This window comes from Lasioglossum baleicum, chromosome 2 (assembly GCF_051020765.1).
Source record: "Lasioglossum baleicum chromosome 2, iyLasBale1, whole genome shotgun sequence".
Lineage (NCBI taxonomy): Eukaryota > Metazoa > Arthropoda > Insecta > Hymenoptera > Halictidae > Lasioglossum > Lasioglossum baleicum.
In genome coordinates, this window is record NC_134930.1 from 13,874,462 (window position 1) to 13,890,887 (window position 16,426).

The 16,426-nt window shown below is 37.0% G+C and overlaps 2 protein-coding genes across 7 annotated transcripts in view; one reads left to right on the forward strand and one right to left on the reverse strand.

Annotated features, from left to right (window-relative positions):
* LOC143215511 (uncharacterized) overlaps positions 1–16,014 on the reverse strand; it is a 60,156-nt gene extending 44,142 nt beyond the window's left edge. Inside the window, exons 1-3 of one of the 6 annotated variants that reach the window (XM_076437710.1) lie at positions 15,806–16,014; positions 9,407–9,474; positions 5,761–8,306 (exon numbers count right to left, since the gene is read on the reverse strand). In XM_076437710.1, coding sequence (XP_076293825.1) covers positions 5,761–6,633 — 873 coding nt within the window. In that variant the 5' untranslated portion in view covers positions 6,634–8,306; positions 9,407–9,474; positions 15,806–16,014. Of the gene's footprint in view, positions 1–5,760; positions 8,410–9,406 lie in introns of all 6 variants that reach the window. The other 5 variants (XM_076437690.1, XM_076437700.1, XM_076437683.1 and 2 more) reach the window with 5 other exon arrangements.
* Positions 1–16,426, forward strand: part of LOC143215543 (dynein axonemal heavy chain 1) — a 149,784-nt gene that overhangs the window by 66,701 nt on the left and 66,657 nt on the right. The window lies entirely within an intron of this gene.

Genomic DNA, 16,426 nt, shown 5'->3' on the forward strand with positions numbered 1-16,426 from the left:
GACGAGCTCAACGACTACCATGACTATACTGTTCCGATCATTTTTCCTCGAGATATTTCAGCCTGAAAAGTAACATAGTCTACGCTTTCAGACATGAATATCTCGAGAATGAATTATACAAACGATATAGTTATTGTAGTCGTTGAATTCGTCTTTTTATACTATGCAAGAATATCCAAGAAAATATGAGGTTCCACACGAAAAAATATCAATGACCTTGAAATCTTGTTAATACATAGAAACAAATATCTAGAGATTGATTGGTCGAAATAGTACGGTCATGGTAGTCGTTGGATTCGCCTTTTGATGCTCTACAAGAATATTGAAGAAGATATACAAAGTGTCACTAAAAACATATACCGATTACACTTGAAACAGATAAATATAACCATAACTAAGTCAGATATGTAGACTAATTTGATAGGATATACACGGTTGATTTTATGAAACTTTTCGGGAACTGCAGTCCAAGTTAACGTTTCGTAGGTAACCCATTCTGGAGGTATATCTGAAACTTGGGCAAAATATAAAACTTCTAACTTGTGGTTCACGTGGCGTGTGGAGTTCTCGCGACAAACTATTGCAAATATAGTCCAAAATCCGTAAATAGTTTATAACGGGAGTTCCACACACTTATATTTTGCTTCGACGGCTTTTCAACCGCGTTATACACTCCGAGCTACCACCATATTCGATCGCTTTGGTACAATCTGTTCGGATTAATGCGCATTCTATTCACCACGAAAACGCTGAATGATTACGTCATGAATTGTCGGGGGATTTATTTGAGCCTCGTGGGAACACAAACAATACGGCATTGAAATGTTCTCTCGGTTTTCACTGACCATCGAATCATAATTATTATATTAAGTGACCCTCCACATACAATATAACATTTTTCACCGGTCTTTTTCATTGCAGATGAACGAATCTGCATGAATTAATTCGTTCCTGCGACATGTGATGTTGTTTGTTGCTTAACAGTGCCGTTTTGCTCAAATGTATACACGTAAACAGTTGACTCCGTAATCCTAAATAAATACCTGGTGCAATACCAACCAACACAATTTCATATGAACATCGACACAGTGTACGTTTCACTGGTTTTTTCATACACTGCACAATTATTTATATTACAATCCTGCGGTTTCAAAATAAACTAACAATGAACCTGTCGAGCACTAAAAACGACTAAAATGTTTTACCTTGGAATCATTTTCCATGGAAGCATCTTTATAATTTCAGAAATGTAAATGCGACGGACGGTAGTAGATTTCATGTTAATATAAATTTCTGAAAACGAAAGACCAAAGAAATAAGGACCGAGAAATATTGAAAAACGAAAGATGGAAATCTCGGAAATTCGTTTACATTTATTCGTGGTTGACATACTTTTAGGAATCACTGCGTTTCGAAAAGAAACATTGCAGCGGAAGAAAGACGGGAAAGTTTGAACATTGGGAACCGAGCATTTTCGGAGAGCTGTTCGATAATTGAGAAGAGAAGCAGTGGGAAAACTATGCAGACTGTGCAATGCTGAAACAGAAAAGTAATGAAGCATGTTCTGGATGTTGGATTTCAAAGGGAACGACGGAACAAAAGCGGACAGGTCAAGAAGCTGTTGGCCGAAGAAAAGTGCAAAAACTAGTCGAACGTTGCAAGAGACAATTCGCAAGAAATAAAGTCATGAAACAGTCTGGTTTTCGCATGAATATGCATGATGCTTGGTACATTTTTATACTAAATCACTCGAGACGAGTCAAACTTTACGGAGAGAAGAAATGAAAACGAATAAAAATGCATAAAATCACAGAGAAATTAATAAAAAATAGTAGTGTAATTTGAAATCAATGCAGACAATTTTTACTCGACATAAAAATCCGAAGGCTATTAATATAATAACTTTTACGTGAACTGACTGTGTAAATTATTTTAGAATTGTATAAACGAGGGATACATTAATCGGCGAACGTCATGGAGGTACATTTCCATTATATCGGAAAATTTATTTTTTCGTTTGCGCTCTTTTTTATTTCGTGTTTTATTAGTAAATATTTTTAATTTTATTAGTAGTAAAGGTAACAGATTATTTAATCAACAAATCTATCAGACAGTCCAATCGCAAAACTGATTCAAAAGATTGATATTTCAACGGAGGCGAAAGTAGGAAAATATTTGTTGTTTGCATTTCTGAAATTCGCCGGTGGACTTTGCGTTCGATTCTATAGAAATTCTATAGAAATTGCTAGCGATGTTCATCGGGCCTCGAATGCCTTTGAGTTTTCTTTTTACATAATAGTTTTCGTCGAACTTTATTTCCAGAGAGATTCTCGATTCTCGCGCGTAAGAACGCAGTGTTCTAGAAACAGACTTTTTCCGGTCGAAACTCAATTGTTCAACTTCGATATTCGACGAACATTCTTGTTCTAAATAAAAAACAGCCTTTGATACTGACTTTGTGTACAATTAGAATGCCTCCAACCCCAACCACATGTTATGTGGTTACGAGACTATGTTATTTTTTATTTTTTCCAATTATTATCGATGGAAATTTTCGGTAATGCGTAAGGTAAGGTAAGGCGTAATTTGCAGTATTCGGCAGCATATAGCTGCGCATAAAGCTTCATCATCTCCATCATTTCATAAAGTTGTGACTGCTACATGCTCCGAATAATGCAAATTACGTCTCGTAAACGTAAAAATAGGACTTTTGAGGGCGATAGCGCCCTAGATCGATCTTTTATCTAGCGTTTTAACTACTGACAAACCACATTTTTGTATTATCGAGAAATGAGAACGCGAATCCCGCACCCTTGCAATCCTGGAAAAAGGAGTCTACTCCCTTAAATCATTAGTTTCGACCCGAACCCGGGGAAAATACCTGTCCCGAACCGTCCCGAGCTCGAATTAATTACCGGGTACCTAACCACTCCTCAAAAAAGTTACCTCGAATCACCTCAGGAATCATCAAAACCGTTTCATAAAGAGAAACTGTGTGAATAATAAATACAGAAAATAGATAGTCGCTCTGCTGCTATTTCTAATTTCAGTGGACTGTAAAATAGTCTTAATGATATCATTTTTAAAGACAATATTGTTGATTCTTGTTGCACAGATTCGTTGAGAACCACTGACACAACGATAGTTTCACTTCAATTCCCGGTAAACACAAACAACGACACACATTGTCGAAACTTCTGAGGGCGCCCATGCACGGACGCAATATCGGCGAACAGAAACTGAAACATCTTTCCTGCTATATGTATGTGATATGCATCCATATACACACTATACACAGAGTTGCCAGGGTGGGGGCGTTTAAATCGAGATCTCGTTTAAATCGAGAAGTCTCAATTCATCGACTCGTTTCATCAGTTCTAAATCTGGCGATATCAAATTAACTAAAATATTATATAATATGAAATTGCACTGTGCCCCTCGAGCTGATTTAACTCATTTACTTTGAACAAATTCTAATTTTCCGATCATTTATTTCACCAATTTCGGAGATACTAGGAAGCAGATGAATTCAAATGAATTTTCAACTGAGAACGATTTACACATATTTTATCTTCTACAAAATCTTCCTCGATTTTCACACTTTTCTTCAACAACGTTTCGAATGGATTTTTACCACGCTTATACTAACATGCTGTGTTGTATGTTGTATGCGTAAAATCTTATAATCGAATTTTAAACCTCCTCCCATAGTCCAATCTTGCTGAAATTTTGTATACACACTTGCTTCCGATAACAATAAAAGTAGAAAATAAAATATATAAAAAAAACTTTTTAACAACCACGCTTATATTAAAATGCACTAAAAAGGAGAAAATAATTTTTTTCCTGGTTCTCCATAAAATACCGAATCCAGTGAAATGATTAATAATATTTTTCCCCAAAATTTTAAGCAATTAGTTCAAAATTTCTTCTGTTAAATATAAAATCAGCGTCGGAAGAGATATAGAAAAATTTAATATAAATTTCGATAAAATCATGACATTAGTGACTATAAATAAAAGCGTGGAGCGCCTACCAAGACTATGTCAATATGTATAGTTTAGCGCTCCGCGCTTTTATTTTTATGGTCACTAATGTGTCATGATTTTATTTAAATTTATATTAAATTTTTCTATCTATTCCGACACTAATTGTATAACAGAAGAAATTTTGAACCAATTGCTTAAAATTTTGCGGAAAAATATTATTAATCATTTCACTGGATTCGGTATTTTCTGGAGAACCAGGAAAAAAATTATTTTCTCCTTTTTAATGCATTTTAATATAAGCGTGGTTTTCAAAAAGTTTTTTTTATATATTTTATTCTCTACTTTTATTGTCATGCAATTCTGAACATCCATAAATCAAAATACTTATAGAACTTTTTAATAACTTCTATCTAAAACGTGGTCCACTTAACATTTTCACGAAAGGTTTCCATAGTAATGGTAATTCCATAATAATAATACATTACTAATACCACATTAAATGTTGCTCATTAAAAACGCGTTCCATTTCTACACACTTTATGAAATGTTCGAACGAACGTAAGCCCGTTAGTACTGAAATCAATGATCATTATACGTGCTCACGATTGCCTGAGATTGCTTCTCAAGTTGATTGTGCCATCGAGGGCTCACATATTCGGTTTATTTATCTGTCTCTTCGTGAACGACCGCTTCAAATGAGGTATTCGCGCAAATGATCGGAATTAAATGGAAACTGGTGTTGCGTTGCAAATAGCATAACAAATAACACTCGGTCTCTCTTTAGCGATTACCATCGGCCGTTGATCAGATTTTGCGCGACAGCTTCCCCTTCAGGAAATTCGCGTGTTAACTCGACACTGCTGATTTGCATATTGATTTGTCCCGCGCAATTAGAGCGTGTTGCGATAGTATGATTCAGGCTAGGCTTAAGAGGTATACTCGTTTCTAGAGTTGCATTTCTCGATAATGCAAAGATGGGGTTTTTCATTAGTCGAAAGCGCTATATAAAAGATCAATCTAGGCCGCGGTCGTCCTCAACAGTCCTATTTTTACGTTTACGAGACGTAATTTGCAACATTCGGCAGAATGTAGCAGCCACAGCTTTATGAAAATAGTTACATGCGCTGATTTATGCTGCCGAATACTGCAAATTACGGCTCGTAAACATAAAAATAGACCCCCTGTCCCCTCAATATCTCGAAAACACGTTCCCAAAGAATTAAACTAGAATTGTGCAAATTAACGGAACCGTCCCGTTGGAGGTTTCTAATGCATTCAATCTACCTACACTTACCAACACAATTTATCAACATTAATTAATAGGCTGCGGATTCTATGCATTTACGACAAAAATGGCTGGATCAAATGCAGAACAGTGAAAATATACGATGATTTATAACCCCTTGCCGTACTTTCACAAGCCAGACTCGCGATGAAGGTTTCTAACAAATTGTAACAAATAAAATTTGATTCGTTTGTAATGAATATTTAAGCATTAAAATAAATCTAGCCATACAAAAAATATACATTTTCTTTTCCCTTCTACGACACTTTTGTGCATAAGGCCGTTCTAATCACTGTAACTGTAAAAGAAAAGGAGTGGCAAGAGGTTCAGAAACGCTGTTGCATTATTTCCGACTTACTAAACTGCTTAAAGGAGAAAGAAACAAATGTCTACACAGCTGTCGCATATTGCAATCAACCCGGACAATTTTTATTTTGCATAAAAATCCGCAGACTGCTAACAAACGAATAATCTGAAAAGACTCACCGGAATCTGGTTCAAGTTGATGTCCGACCGTTCCCTGCTCGGACAATCGGTGCAGGCCGACGGGGTCTCGTTGAATCGTTTGCTGAACTTGAGCAGGTTCCTCATGATCATGGTGTTCATCACGATGATGAGCACCAGCGGTGCGATCAGGCTAACGATACTGTCAATAATATTGATGATCTTCATGGTCTCCATGTACTCGCTCTTGAGGTCACAGTACTCCTCACCGTCACGCGTCAGTACCACGCCAGCGGTAACGAACGAGTACGAGTGGCTGGCCAACGCTAGAATCACTAGGACAAGAACAATGGCCTTGGCCCTGGCAATAGTGCAGATATGCGGCCGATGCAGCGGATATTGCACAGCGATGAACCTCTCGACCGTGAATGCAACTATCAACCAGACACTTAACGAACTGCAAACCGCACTGACATAAACCAACGTCTCGCACCAGCCATCCTTGTTGAACACCTTCCAGCCGAGAGTATTGTTCAGCCATACTAGCAACAACGTCACTAAAAATCCAAAATCTGCCGTGGCCAAAGCTGCCAGGTAATAGCTCGAGCTGCGAATCCTCAAATAGGTGTTCAGAAACACTATGCAGGACAGTAGATTGCCTACCAGACCCAGCAGAATGATCGCCGGGATGTAGTACTGATGGAAAAAGTCCAGGAGGAAGTATAACGAGTGGCAAGCCTCGAGAGGCTTCTCTTCGAACTCCGTACTAGACTCGTAACTGCGGTTCTTCAAACCATAGTGCGTTAGGTTCGCGACTGTAGAGGGCGACGCTGACCGTCGGATCCGAAACAGGTCCAATGAGCTGTCTTCGTGACATCTGGAGCTCAGTGTCAAGGACGAAGTTATCGACAACATGGTGGATCGTTGCTATCGTGAGATTTGTTCTTCTGAGAATCTCTAGTGGAGTATTGTAGTCTTGATAAAGGGCTTTCGTTCATTTGTTTACGTGGCCAAGGTCATGGCTGTGGCATCGAAGATTGTTATCGTCATTGCTTTCGGATTCTGAGAGGTTAGCTTGCTTTAGATTCTGGGATGTTTGCTTGTTTTAACCGACTTTAGAATGTTTGCTTCCTTCGGACTCTAAGATGTTCTTGCTGGTGGTAAGTAGATCATGATGAGATGTCTTTGTTTTGCTTGGTGAGTCTGTTCTTTTTGGACTCCGCGGATGGTACCGGATGTTGAAACTCCTATGATCAGTAGAGTCTCTAGAAGATGGAGTTTGTTGGTTCTTAATTTTTGCGGATTATCGGCTCTGTGGCAAGACTCTAGAAATAAAGACGTGTAGGATCCTGTGTATCTATTTCTTCTTTGTTATAAAGAGTAGGTCCGTCGAGTTTGTGTCGGTGATTCAACACATTTAACGATTTTTAACTTCTCGGACTACACAATCCCTTTAAATGATCAGGGAATTTAGATTCGGTAGTGAGGAAGAGGATTTCTGAAGATCCTGGAGGATTAACAGTCGCCGTCGAACAATCGTATTGGATTTCAGACTCCGTGGAAGAATCCTAGAGGATCCCACTCTCAGTACAAAAACCTAATAAATCCTACAATACATATTTGATCTTCCAATCAGCATAATTGCACGGATTAATCTCTCCGCCGATGAAGCGAACTACACACTCGATTCTCTAAACAACAGAGCCCCACGTACAACTATCTCCGACAACGAGTTCACTACGGAAGGATCCTAGATTGGCTCGAAGAGGCTCCTCGAGGCTCTTTACGGCATCAACAACAAACTCCGATTCATTTCGAAATTGTCCCGAGGAGTTCCCACTTCCTATACATTCACTTCTCGACGTAAAGAGGATGATAAATAAAACTGCCGTTATTTTGCATTCGCGTCTTTCGGCTCCTTGTTCGTGTAACTCGCTGCTTCCGATTACTTCGAGACCGAACTGTTCTCACATTCATTAACTGCCTCTGTCGTTCCGGATGTCATTTGCAGGTGACGTCCTCGTCTGAGATCCTGGGACGTCTCTCGAGCACTATCACTTTAGCTGAAGTCGGCGGTGCTCACGATGGTCTTTTAGAAATTTTCTCCAACTGTTTTACAATTACAATTTCACGACTTTTAATAATTGTTACTGGCTATTCTTAACGATAATATTATTTTTAGATTGTCCTCTACGTCGTTATAGTGTTCTCAATGTTGTTATATTATTGTTTGTGTCGCTATATTGTTTCTTAGGACACTTGTTTAACAATTTTCACTGACACGATCCATGACATTATTGTTCTTTATAACTGGCTTTTTAGCTATGGATTGATGTAATAAATGTTTGTTTTCTTCTTTGTTACATTGTTTTTTCCATTGTTTCATTAACAATTTTCACTAACCCCTGCGAAAATGATCGGTCCCTGTGTTATTAATACGTCTTTCAGCGTATATTACCGGTTATTAAGGATAGTATTGTCTTTCAACAGTTCGTTTTGATAATATTCCTGGTTTCACGCTATTACATTGTCCTTTTGTTCTATTGATTATCAATTTACACAGACTCGCTTGACGACGCCATTGTTCTCTGGACATTTATATTATCGTTCAATTTAAAATCACCAATTCGAACAATTTCAAAATCGATAGGACAGTTTACAAAGGGAGTATGTCAACCTGGAAATATTCTGCTGAAAATATACCGTGAAATTTTCGAATTGTTTCTGATAAGTGATAATAATTTTCTCTCCAGGAAAACGATTAACCTTTTACACGGCGTGTTTACGTGATCAATGATTTTTTCTCGTAATCTTGCACGCGGATTTTCGACGTTAAAATTTTGAAAACAGCATTTCAGAATCTGTGATTAAATCGCGTTTTCTCACCCGCGAGAAAAATAAACTGCGACAGCAACACATTTTGTTTTATTACAGTACTTTGCGCGATGAAAACTTCAGCAGAACTCAACGAAATTATTGAATTTCACTCTTCTGAAATTTCATTTCGAACACATTTTCACAGTAAACATGCTTTCATGTCAGTTTGTATGTTCAAACATCACCAAAATTCAATTGCTATTAAATTACACGTTTCAGAAATTTCATTTAGAAGGGAAAAGTTACATTTCAAACTTTAACAATGTTTTCCATTCCGACCAGGAATCCACAAATGTACTTTGCGTATGCCAAATCTGTAGTCGTTTCTGCTTGTAAGAGTATTTGTTTCTAACAGTGTAAACATTGAAGCACGTTTAACAATGTTTAAAGCGCGTGGGTGACGTTCAAGTCGTGTAAAACGCAGCAGTTCAACGCATTTCAATAAAATGTACTTGTGAAATCACAGATGAAACGAGCAAAGGAATTTCCAATATAAAAGCATCTGAAGCGTCAGAATGCCAATTTATTGACGCGGGTAAAACAAAGAAAATAAATATATCTCTAATATGACATATTATGTTAGAACTTCTTCAAGCTCTGCAGTGAAGAGTTAAAAAAGTTTCTTCCATAAAAATAGCAACAATTTCCAATTGTAGAATATTAAATCACAACAATTGAGCGACCTGACACCTTTATGAAACAGAGCACATTTGCCAAGCACGTATGTAGAACGTTTGCAGAAGCAGCAGGGAGGAGCTTAAGAGTTCCGGTTCAAAACAAAAGACAAATTTCGAGTCTATAATTATCTTACCAGCGAGTTGGACTGCAAACGTCGGCCTTTCGTTCGATCACATCAAAATTCTTACGCTTATCTACATCCTGTCACAGTAATAATGGGATTTTTAATATTGGACAATATATCGTTCGTTTATAAAAAAAAGTGACACAACTCAAAGTATATTTCTAAGGAAACGTATAATAATAAATATATAAATTATCCAGTATCTAAATAACAGCAAATTATTTTATATTTCTAAGTTGGTGATATACAATAAAAAAGAATTGACAATTTTAGGTAATTTTCAAATGGCTCTCCTGTAAAATTTCCTTTTTTTGACTCATGTCACTTTTCGTACGAATTAATGATATGACTTGAATTGTTTTTTTTTTTTAGAAGTTAGAACAATAGTTTGTTACTTGACGCGTGAGTAAGGAATTATGAAAAGATTGCAATTGGTCGGAATTGCAGAGAGAATACTAAAAGTTGTTTTTTACGACTTTTTTTGTCGGCATAGATTGAAAATTTTTGAAATACCATGTTACCTTTTTAGAGTGATTTTATTATGATATACCTTGAAAATTAAGAGCATAAACATATGAATAGTATGGACATTCACATAGTGTTAACTATTAATAAATAAAAGTTCGAGCTTTACGAACGAATGACTAGGTATGTTAACAAATTCATCTTGAAATGGCAGATATTAGTTTTTGCCAGGCGATTCTCACAAATGTTTATCAGTTAATTTTCCGAGCGAGTTTCCTCGAAACGTCGGGTGATACTTATTGACTCACGTTGATCGCCATAGCACGATTGCTTTCAATTTGTTACTGTGTTTCCAGGAAATATAAATATTTATCGAATACGCGAATCGGAGCGATATAAGATCCTTTTTATTGATGCACTCTCTCTCTCTCTCTCAGAATTTGTAATAAAAATGTTGACTCTAATTCTTTGGTACTCTTGGGTCACTTGTTTCGACTGCCATCATTTTCGTAGCGAAACTATCGGATAGAACTTGATGATATTTCGTAGACACTTTTAAATTAGGGTACAGTAATTGATAAAAAAGTTTGGGAACGATAGATTAAACAATTATCGAGAAACACTCGTTTTATCGTTACATTAAAAGATTACTGCGTTTTGAACTTAATCGGTCTTCGAACTGCTATAACATTATTAGAAAGAATTGGACGGTGGTGAACCTAAGCACACATATTAAAGAGGACGAAGTTTCTACTTTGATGTTACCGAATCGAATTTTCTTTGGAAACCTTTGACATTATCAAACGGAGTGGAAAGCGGAAGATAGGTTCCGTTCTGAAAGATTTTACAAAAAGTTAGGTTCTGTTGCTTCATTCAATTCCGATTCGTATGGAATTCTAGCGGAAATATCTCTGCATTTAGTATACCAAAATATGTGTATTGATTCCACTTGAAACCATCCTCATGAAAAATGTCAAATAACCCTACCTTCAACACTAGCAAGCGCTAAAACTAATTTCAACTATTTCCGAATTAATCAAATTTTAAATTCTGAAACAGGAATTTTCAAGAAGCATACGCTATGCTATAAAACTTCAAAAGCTTAATAAAAAAGTTTTTTAAAGTAAGCTTGCGATCCTCCCACATTGTAAATCAACAAACAGACGCGATTTATCGAAGCACCTTGTGTATGTACCGTCTGGCAGAAGATAGAGCCGAAAGCCAGCGTGATAAACAAACAGACGCTCGCCGCCGGAAGCAGTCGATTCACGATTCTAGAGGAATCTTCGCGAGACTTTCCACTTTCGGGTTCTATTTTCTATCGATCCGTGCCCGTCAAAAGAGCAGCCCGATTTATCCCCTCTGTACTTTCTTTCTATCGCTAGATTCTATGTATAGCAGTTGACATATCAATATTTTTTTTAACATTACTTCACTCCCATTGAAATTGTAACACTAAACCTATCGAGCCTTACCAGTAACCGGTACATGTTCCCTTATAATCATTATTTAAATAAAAAAATGTTTAAAATACCACGTTTTTAAAACGGACTAAAAAGTATAAAATAATTTTTCCTAGCCCCATGATAGTCCAGAAAATTTGTGATTGTGAATTTTTAATAGCTATGAAAATATTTGTAAGATTTAAAACGAAAAACGCGGGGCGCAAGATATATATTAAAAAATTTCTTTTATTTAGATAATTATTTTCTGCTTTTTAGTAGTTAATATTGCATTGTCAACCAGTTCTGTGAGCTATGTTTAAAGTTTCAAGTTTCTAGCTTATCGGGAAGTTAGTTTAAAATCAATTGCAAACTTTGTACCGAACAGAGATAAACAACCAGGCAAGAAAGCGAGTTAATAAAAACGTGGTAAAATGACAAGATTGATTTTATTTAGACTTTCTGTAGATCCTATTATAATACGTACTCTACTAAAGATGTTTATACAATCAATCATTTTTATTATTTCAATAAATGTAAAATAATAAATATGGAACACCGATCATTTTCGCCGGTAGTGGTAGGTTTAGTGTTAATTATATTGTATAGGTTGTCACACCTTAGACCAGATAATCTCATAGACACGCCATGAAGCAAATATAACTGGAACATGTGACGTCACAAGACAATTTCTAAAATATCCTGTCCATTCTTTCCGTGTACATATGTACTGTGAAAACGGCGGCGCGCCCGCTGACCTCCCGTCTCCCCTCATAAGCCAAGCGTTGGCACTGTCCTTGTGGACCGTGGGTCGATGAACATAGCCTATACATCTTTGGAACCTGTGACGTCACGTATTACTTTATCTTTGCTTCAAGGAATATTATCTGAACCGTGTCTATGGGTTTATATGGTCTAAGGTTCAAACACTGTCCCTTGATCTATTAGATGATTGCACCAGTTCGTGTCTGATTTGAAAATAAAATTCAATGGTTAAATTTTAAAGATTGGTTACAGATCTGGTTAAAGATTGGTTAAATTAAAATTACAAAATTGGTTAAATTTTCTACAATTAGAAAAGAATGGTGATTATATGTATAGTTGATTAATGAAATTGTATTCTTTAAAATTTAACCATTGAATATTATTTTCAAATCGAGCACGAATTTATGCAATCATTTATTATATAATATTATTGTTGGAACGTAGGAAATGATAGCGAAAACAGACCAATACTGTGCGCATAAGACCGCACGACCGAAGTGAAAACTTCTGTAGCTGCCCCGAATTTACTCGAATAGCGTTTCACCTTGGAGCGTGACGGATCAGACTCATTCACTGCCCAGCATAGAGTCAGCGACGCACACCTGTCTGTAGCTCGCTTGCTTGGTTAAACTCTTCTCTCCTCCCGAATTTATTTGAATAGCGTTTCACCTCGGAGCGTGACGGATCAAACTTGTTCACTGCCCAGCAATTGTGTACGTGATGCGCCTACAGAAGTTTTCACTTCAAAAAAACCAACATGGATTTCATTCCAGTGTATCGCGGGCGATTTTCTGGTCGATTTAATGTCAGTGAAACGTCAACGCGCGCAGGAATCCGTCGTATTTCTGACGGTCGACGGTCTCGTCCGGCCGTCGAAAGATTTATGGCTTGGCGCCTGTGGATCGTCAAGGTCGCCAGGGATCGAGATTCCAGCGCACTGACCCGATAAATCTCGCAAGACTGATGATTCCGGAGATCAAAATCGACAGCTCAGGGAGGTTCAACCTGACTAACGCACACAAACAGAGACAATCCTTCAGATTTCACGCAAAACTTTTAAAGGTTGAAAAATAAGGGAAACATTCAACGATTTGTTTTACACTGGGGATCAAAATACCTGCCTTATTTATTCTTGTATGAAAAAACTTCTCGCGACAGGGTTATACTGTCCCAGGGGATACATGTAACCATGGACAGTCTTTTTAAGGTCACTTTTTATCAAAATTTTAAAGTCATCGTTATTTTTTGTGTTTTTTCTTCAATATTCTTGTAGAGCGTCAAAAGACGAGTCCAACGACTACCATGAGTATACCAGTATGATCATTCGATCTCGAGATATTTGTGTCTGAAAGTATTAAAATTTTATTTTTCAAACACAGATATCTCGAGACCGATTGATCATAGTGGTATCGTTATGGTAGTTGTTGGATTTGTCTTTTGGTCATCTACAAGAATATTCAAGAAAATACGTAGGACTGTACATAAAAATATATCGATGGCCTTGAAATCTCGTTAATAAATAAGTAGAAACATCTTGAGATTGGGACAGTGTGTGTCGTGGGTATTTTATACATGTTTAATGCAGATGCAGATAGAAGTAGTTGTGAAAAGCAACCTTTGACAACTTTCAATGAATAATAAATTGTTATCGTGTACGAATTTTTGAAAAAATGAATTAACATTTGACAACAGAATATGCTGTTGTCAAAATCGAATATGCGATTGGATTTGTGACAAAAAGCCGCCCTTTGGTTCCCGAGATATTCAAGAAAGCACTTTTCATCCCCAACCATAAGGGGTGCTTTCGCCCCTAAATTCAAGAGCGGTTTTCACCCTCTCAGCTTAAACGATTGTCGGTAAAAAAAATATTTGGCAGACATTTTAGTTTCATAAAAATCTTCAGTTTCATCATCCGTTTAAGTTTCATAGAAAGAAATGCCCCCTAATAAATACCACCATAGTGAGTGATCAAATTGTTAGAATCACGATGTGAAAAATATATTTTATTTTCAATGTGACAGTTAATGTTATCTGCAGTGTTGGCAAATAGAACTTTTCAACGTTGTAAACATGAATATTTTATAGAAATGAAAAATAATCGATGTTGCCAGGCTTGTATTTAAACATTGATTATTTTCTTTAACACTAAACCTAGCACCACCGGTCAAAATGACCGGTTCCAGATTTATTATTTTACATTTATTGAAATAATAAAAATGATTTTATAAGAATTGATTGTATAAATATCTTTAATAGAGCACGTATTGTAATATGTAGAAGCTGCACAAAGTCTAAATAAAATCAATCTTGTCATTTTTATAAGGGAACACGTACCAGTTACTTTTAAGGCTCGGTAGGTTTAGTGCTAAAACAGTCTATCGATTACCGAATGAGAAAGCAGCGAATGTTTCTAGAAAAAGAGCCTAAATTTCGCGAACTGTAAATTTCGCCCACGCGTGCTGCAACAATGTTACAACGCGGAGATTACAGTTTTACAGTCTGACAAATTAACGCAGAGAATTCAATGACCGCACATATTGTTTCATAACTCTGTTAACGGCAACCATACCGTACACCGGTAACAAAGTTACAAACAACAACCTGTTGCATTTTGTCTGCAATCCTGATCGATTGCAATCATTGAACTGAAGTTAACCTTCTCCGTGTGAAAGAACAATATAGAATACCGATAACAAAGTTGCAAACAATAATATGCGCAGATTTTACACAATTCTGAACAATCACAATTTCTTCAAAATTTTTCAACTATTATTTTATAACTTCACTGTATCGGTGCAACAACACTGTATGCAGGTAACAAAGTAGCAAGCAGCCTTTTGTAACTTCCTCGCAATTCCGACGAATCGCAATCTTTCCAAAAGTTTTGTAGCGAAATCTATAGGTAACTTCACCATATTCATGCAACAATGTATTGCGCACATGACGAAGTTGCAAACAACATCCTGTAGCATTATATCCGAAACTTCTATTAATTACTTTTGAAGAAACTTTATAACTTCACTATACGAATTTAACGGTACAGTGTACGGATAACAACGTTGCTAATAATCTTATTAGCTTCCCCGCAATTCCGACGAATCACAATCTTCCCAGCAGTTTTGTAGCAAAATTTACAACTTCACTATGTCGATGCAACAAGGCAGTATATAGTTAACAAAGTTTCAACCAACACTGTTTGGTGTTTTCTCCAAAATTCCGACGATTTGCAATTTTATCAGTTTCTTTTTCACGTCCTCTAGTACCTAAACTAATTCTAGCTTCACAAAAAAAGTCCGAAACGTCCGGTCCATTTTTACAAAAGTCCTTTTTTAACCAAAGAACGAATATTCATGCGTCTCGCTGAGTTCTTTGAAAAGCAAAAATCTACACAAAATATCGAATGAAAATGTAATAAAAAAGATCGTAATTTTCTTTTGTCGTGCCATTGTCGCAATCAATACGATCTACACGACGTCAACAAGTATTATACTATAAAGTTGTAACATAAATTCTGCCGCGAGTAGAAACACGTTCTATAAATTTCTGTACGACTCATTTCGAACGCGCGCCACTCCGTTTAAAACGGGTAACTACTCGAAAATTTAAACTTGAAACCATCCCTTCAATAAAAAAGAAAAAGGAAGAAATCACTTCTGATTGGCAAAAGAAGCCACTGTTCCATAGGGATAAAACCCGAGATTGACTACAATCGAATATATTTACATTGCATACATACACACGAGGCGTACACATGCCGTAGAAAATTGGTATTTAACGATGATCTAGGGGGATTTGTTTTAGCGAGAAGATTCGACGGATTCGAGGGTTTTCGCGAAGTGGGACGCGGTCTCGAGCGATTCGGAGCGGAAAGACGAAAATCGGCGTCGCGACGGAAGCGGAACGGAGGCGTCGCGCGACGGGAAGCGCCGTCGGATAAACTGGAAGCGCGTTCCGCTTTCGCACTCGCGTGCACCAGCCCGGCGAAAACCGCTCGCATGCGCTTTGAGCTTTGAAACACGCCGCGCTGATAATACCGAGTCGAGCCGAATCGAATCTCGTCGCACAGTGTTCGAACTCTTATGGGAGTCCGCAGACAATTAATAACTTCTAAACTAATCCATTTTCGACCTAGGACCCAATGTGCTTTCTTAAAGAGGACACGAGAGTTAATTAATGGAAAAAAATGCTATGTTGCTAAAAAAAATTGAAGCGATCTTCATCTCTTTACCACGTTTTTATAAGCTCGCTTTGTTGTCTGTCTGTTCGGTACAAATTTTGCAATTGATTTTAAACTATCTTCCCGATGAGCTAGAGACTTGAAATTTTAAACATAGCTCAGAACTAGATGACAATGCAA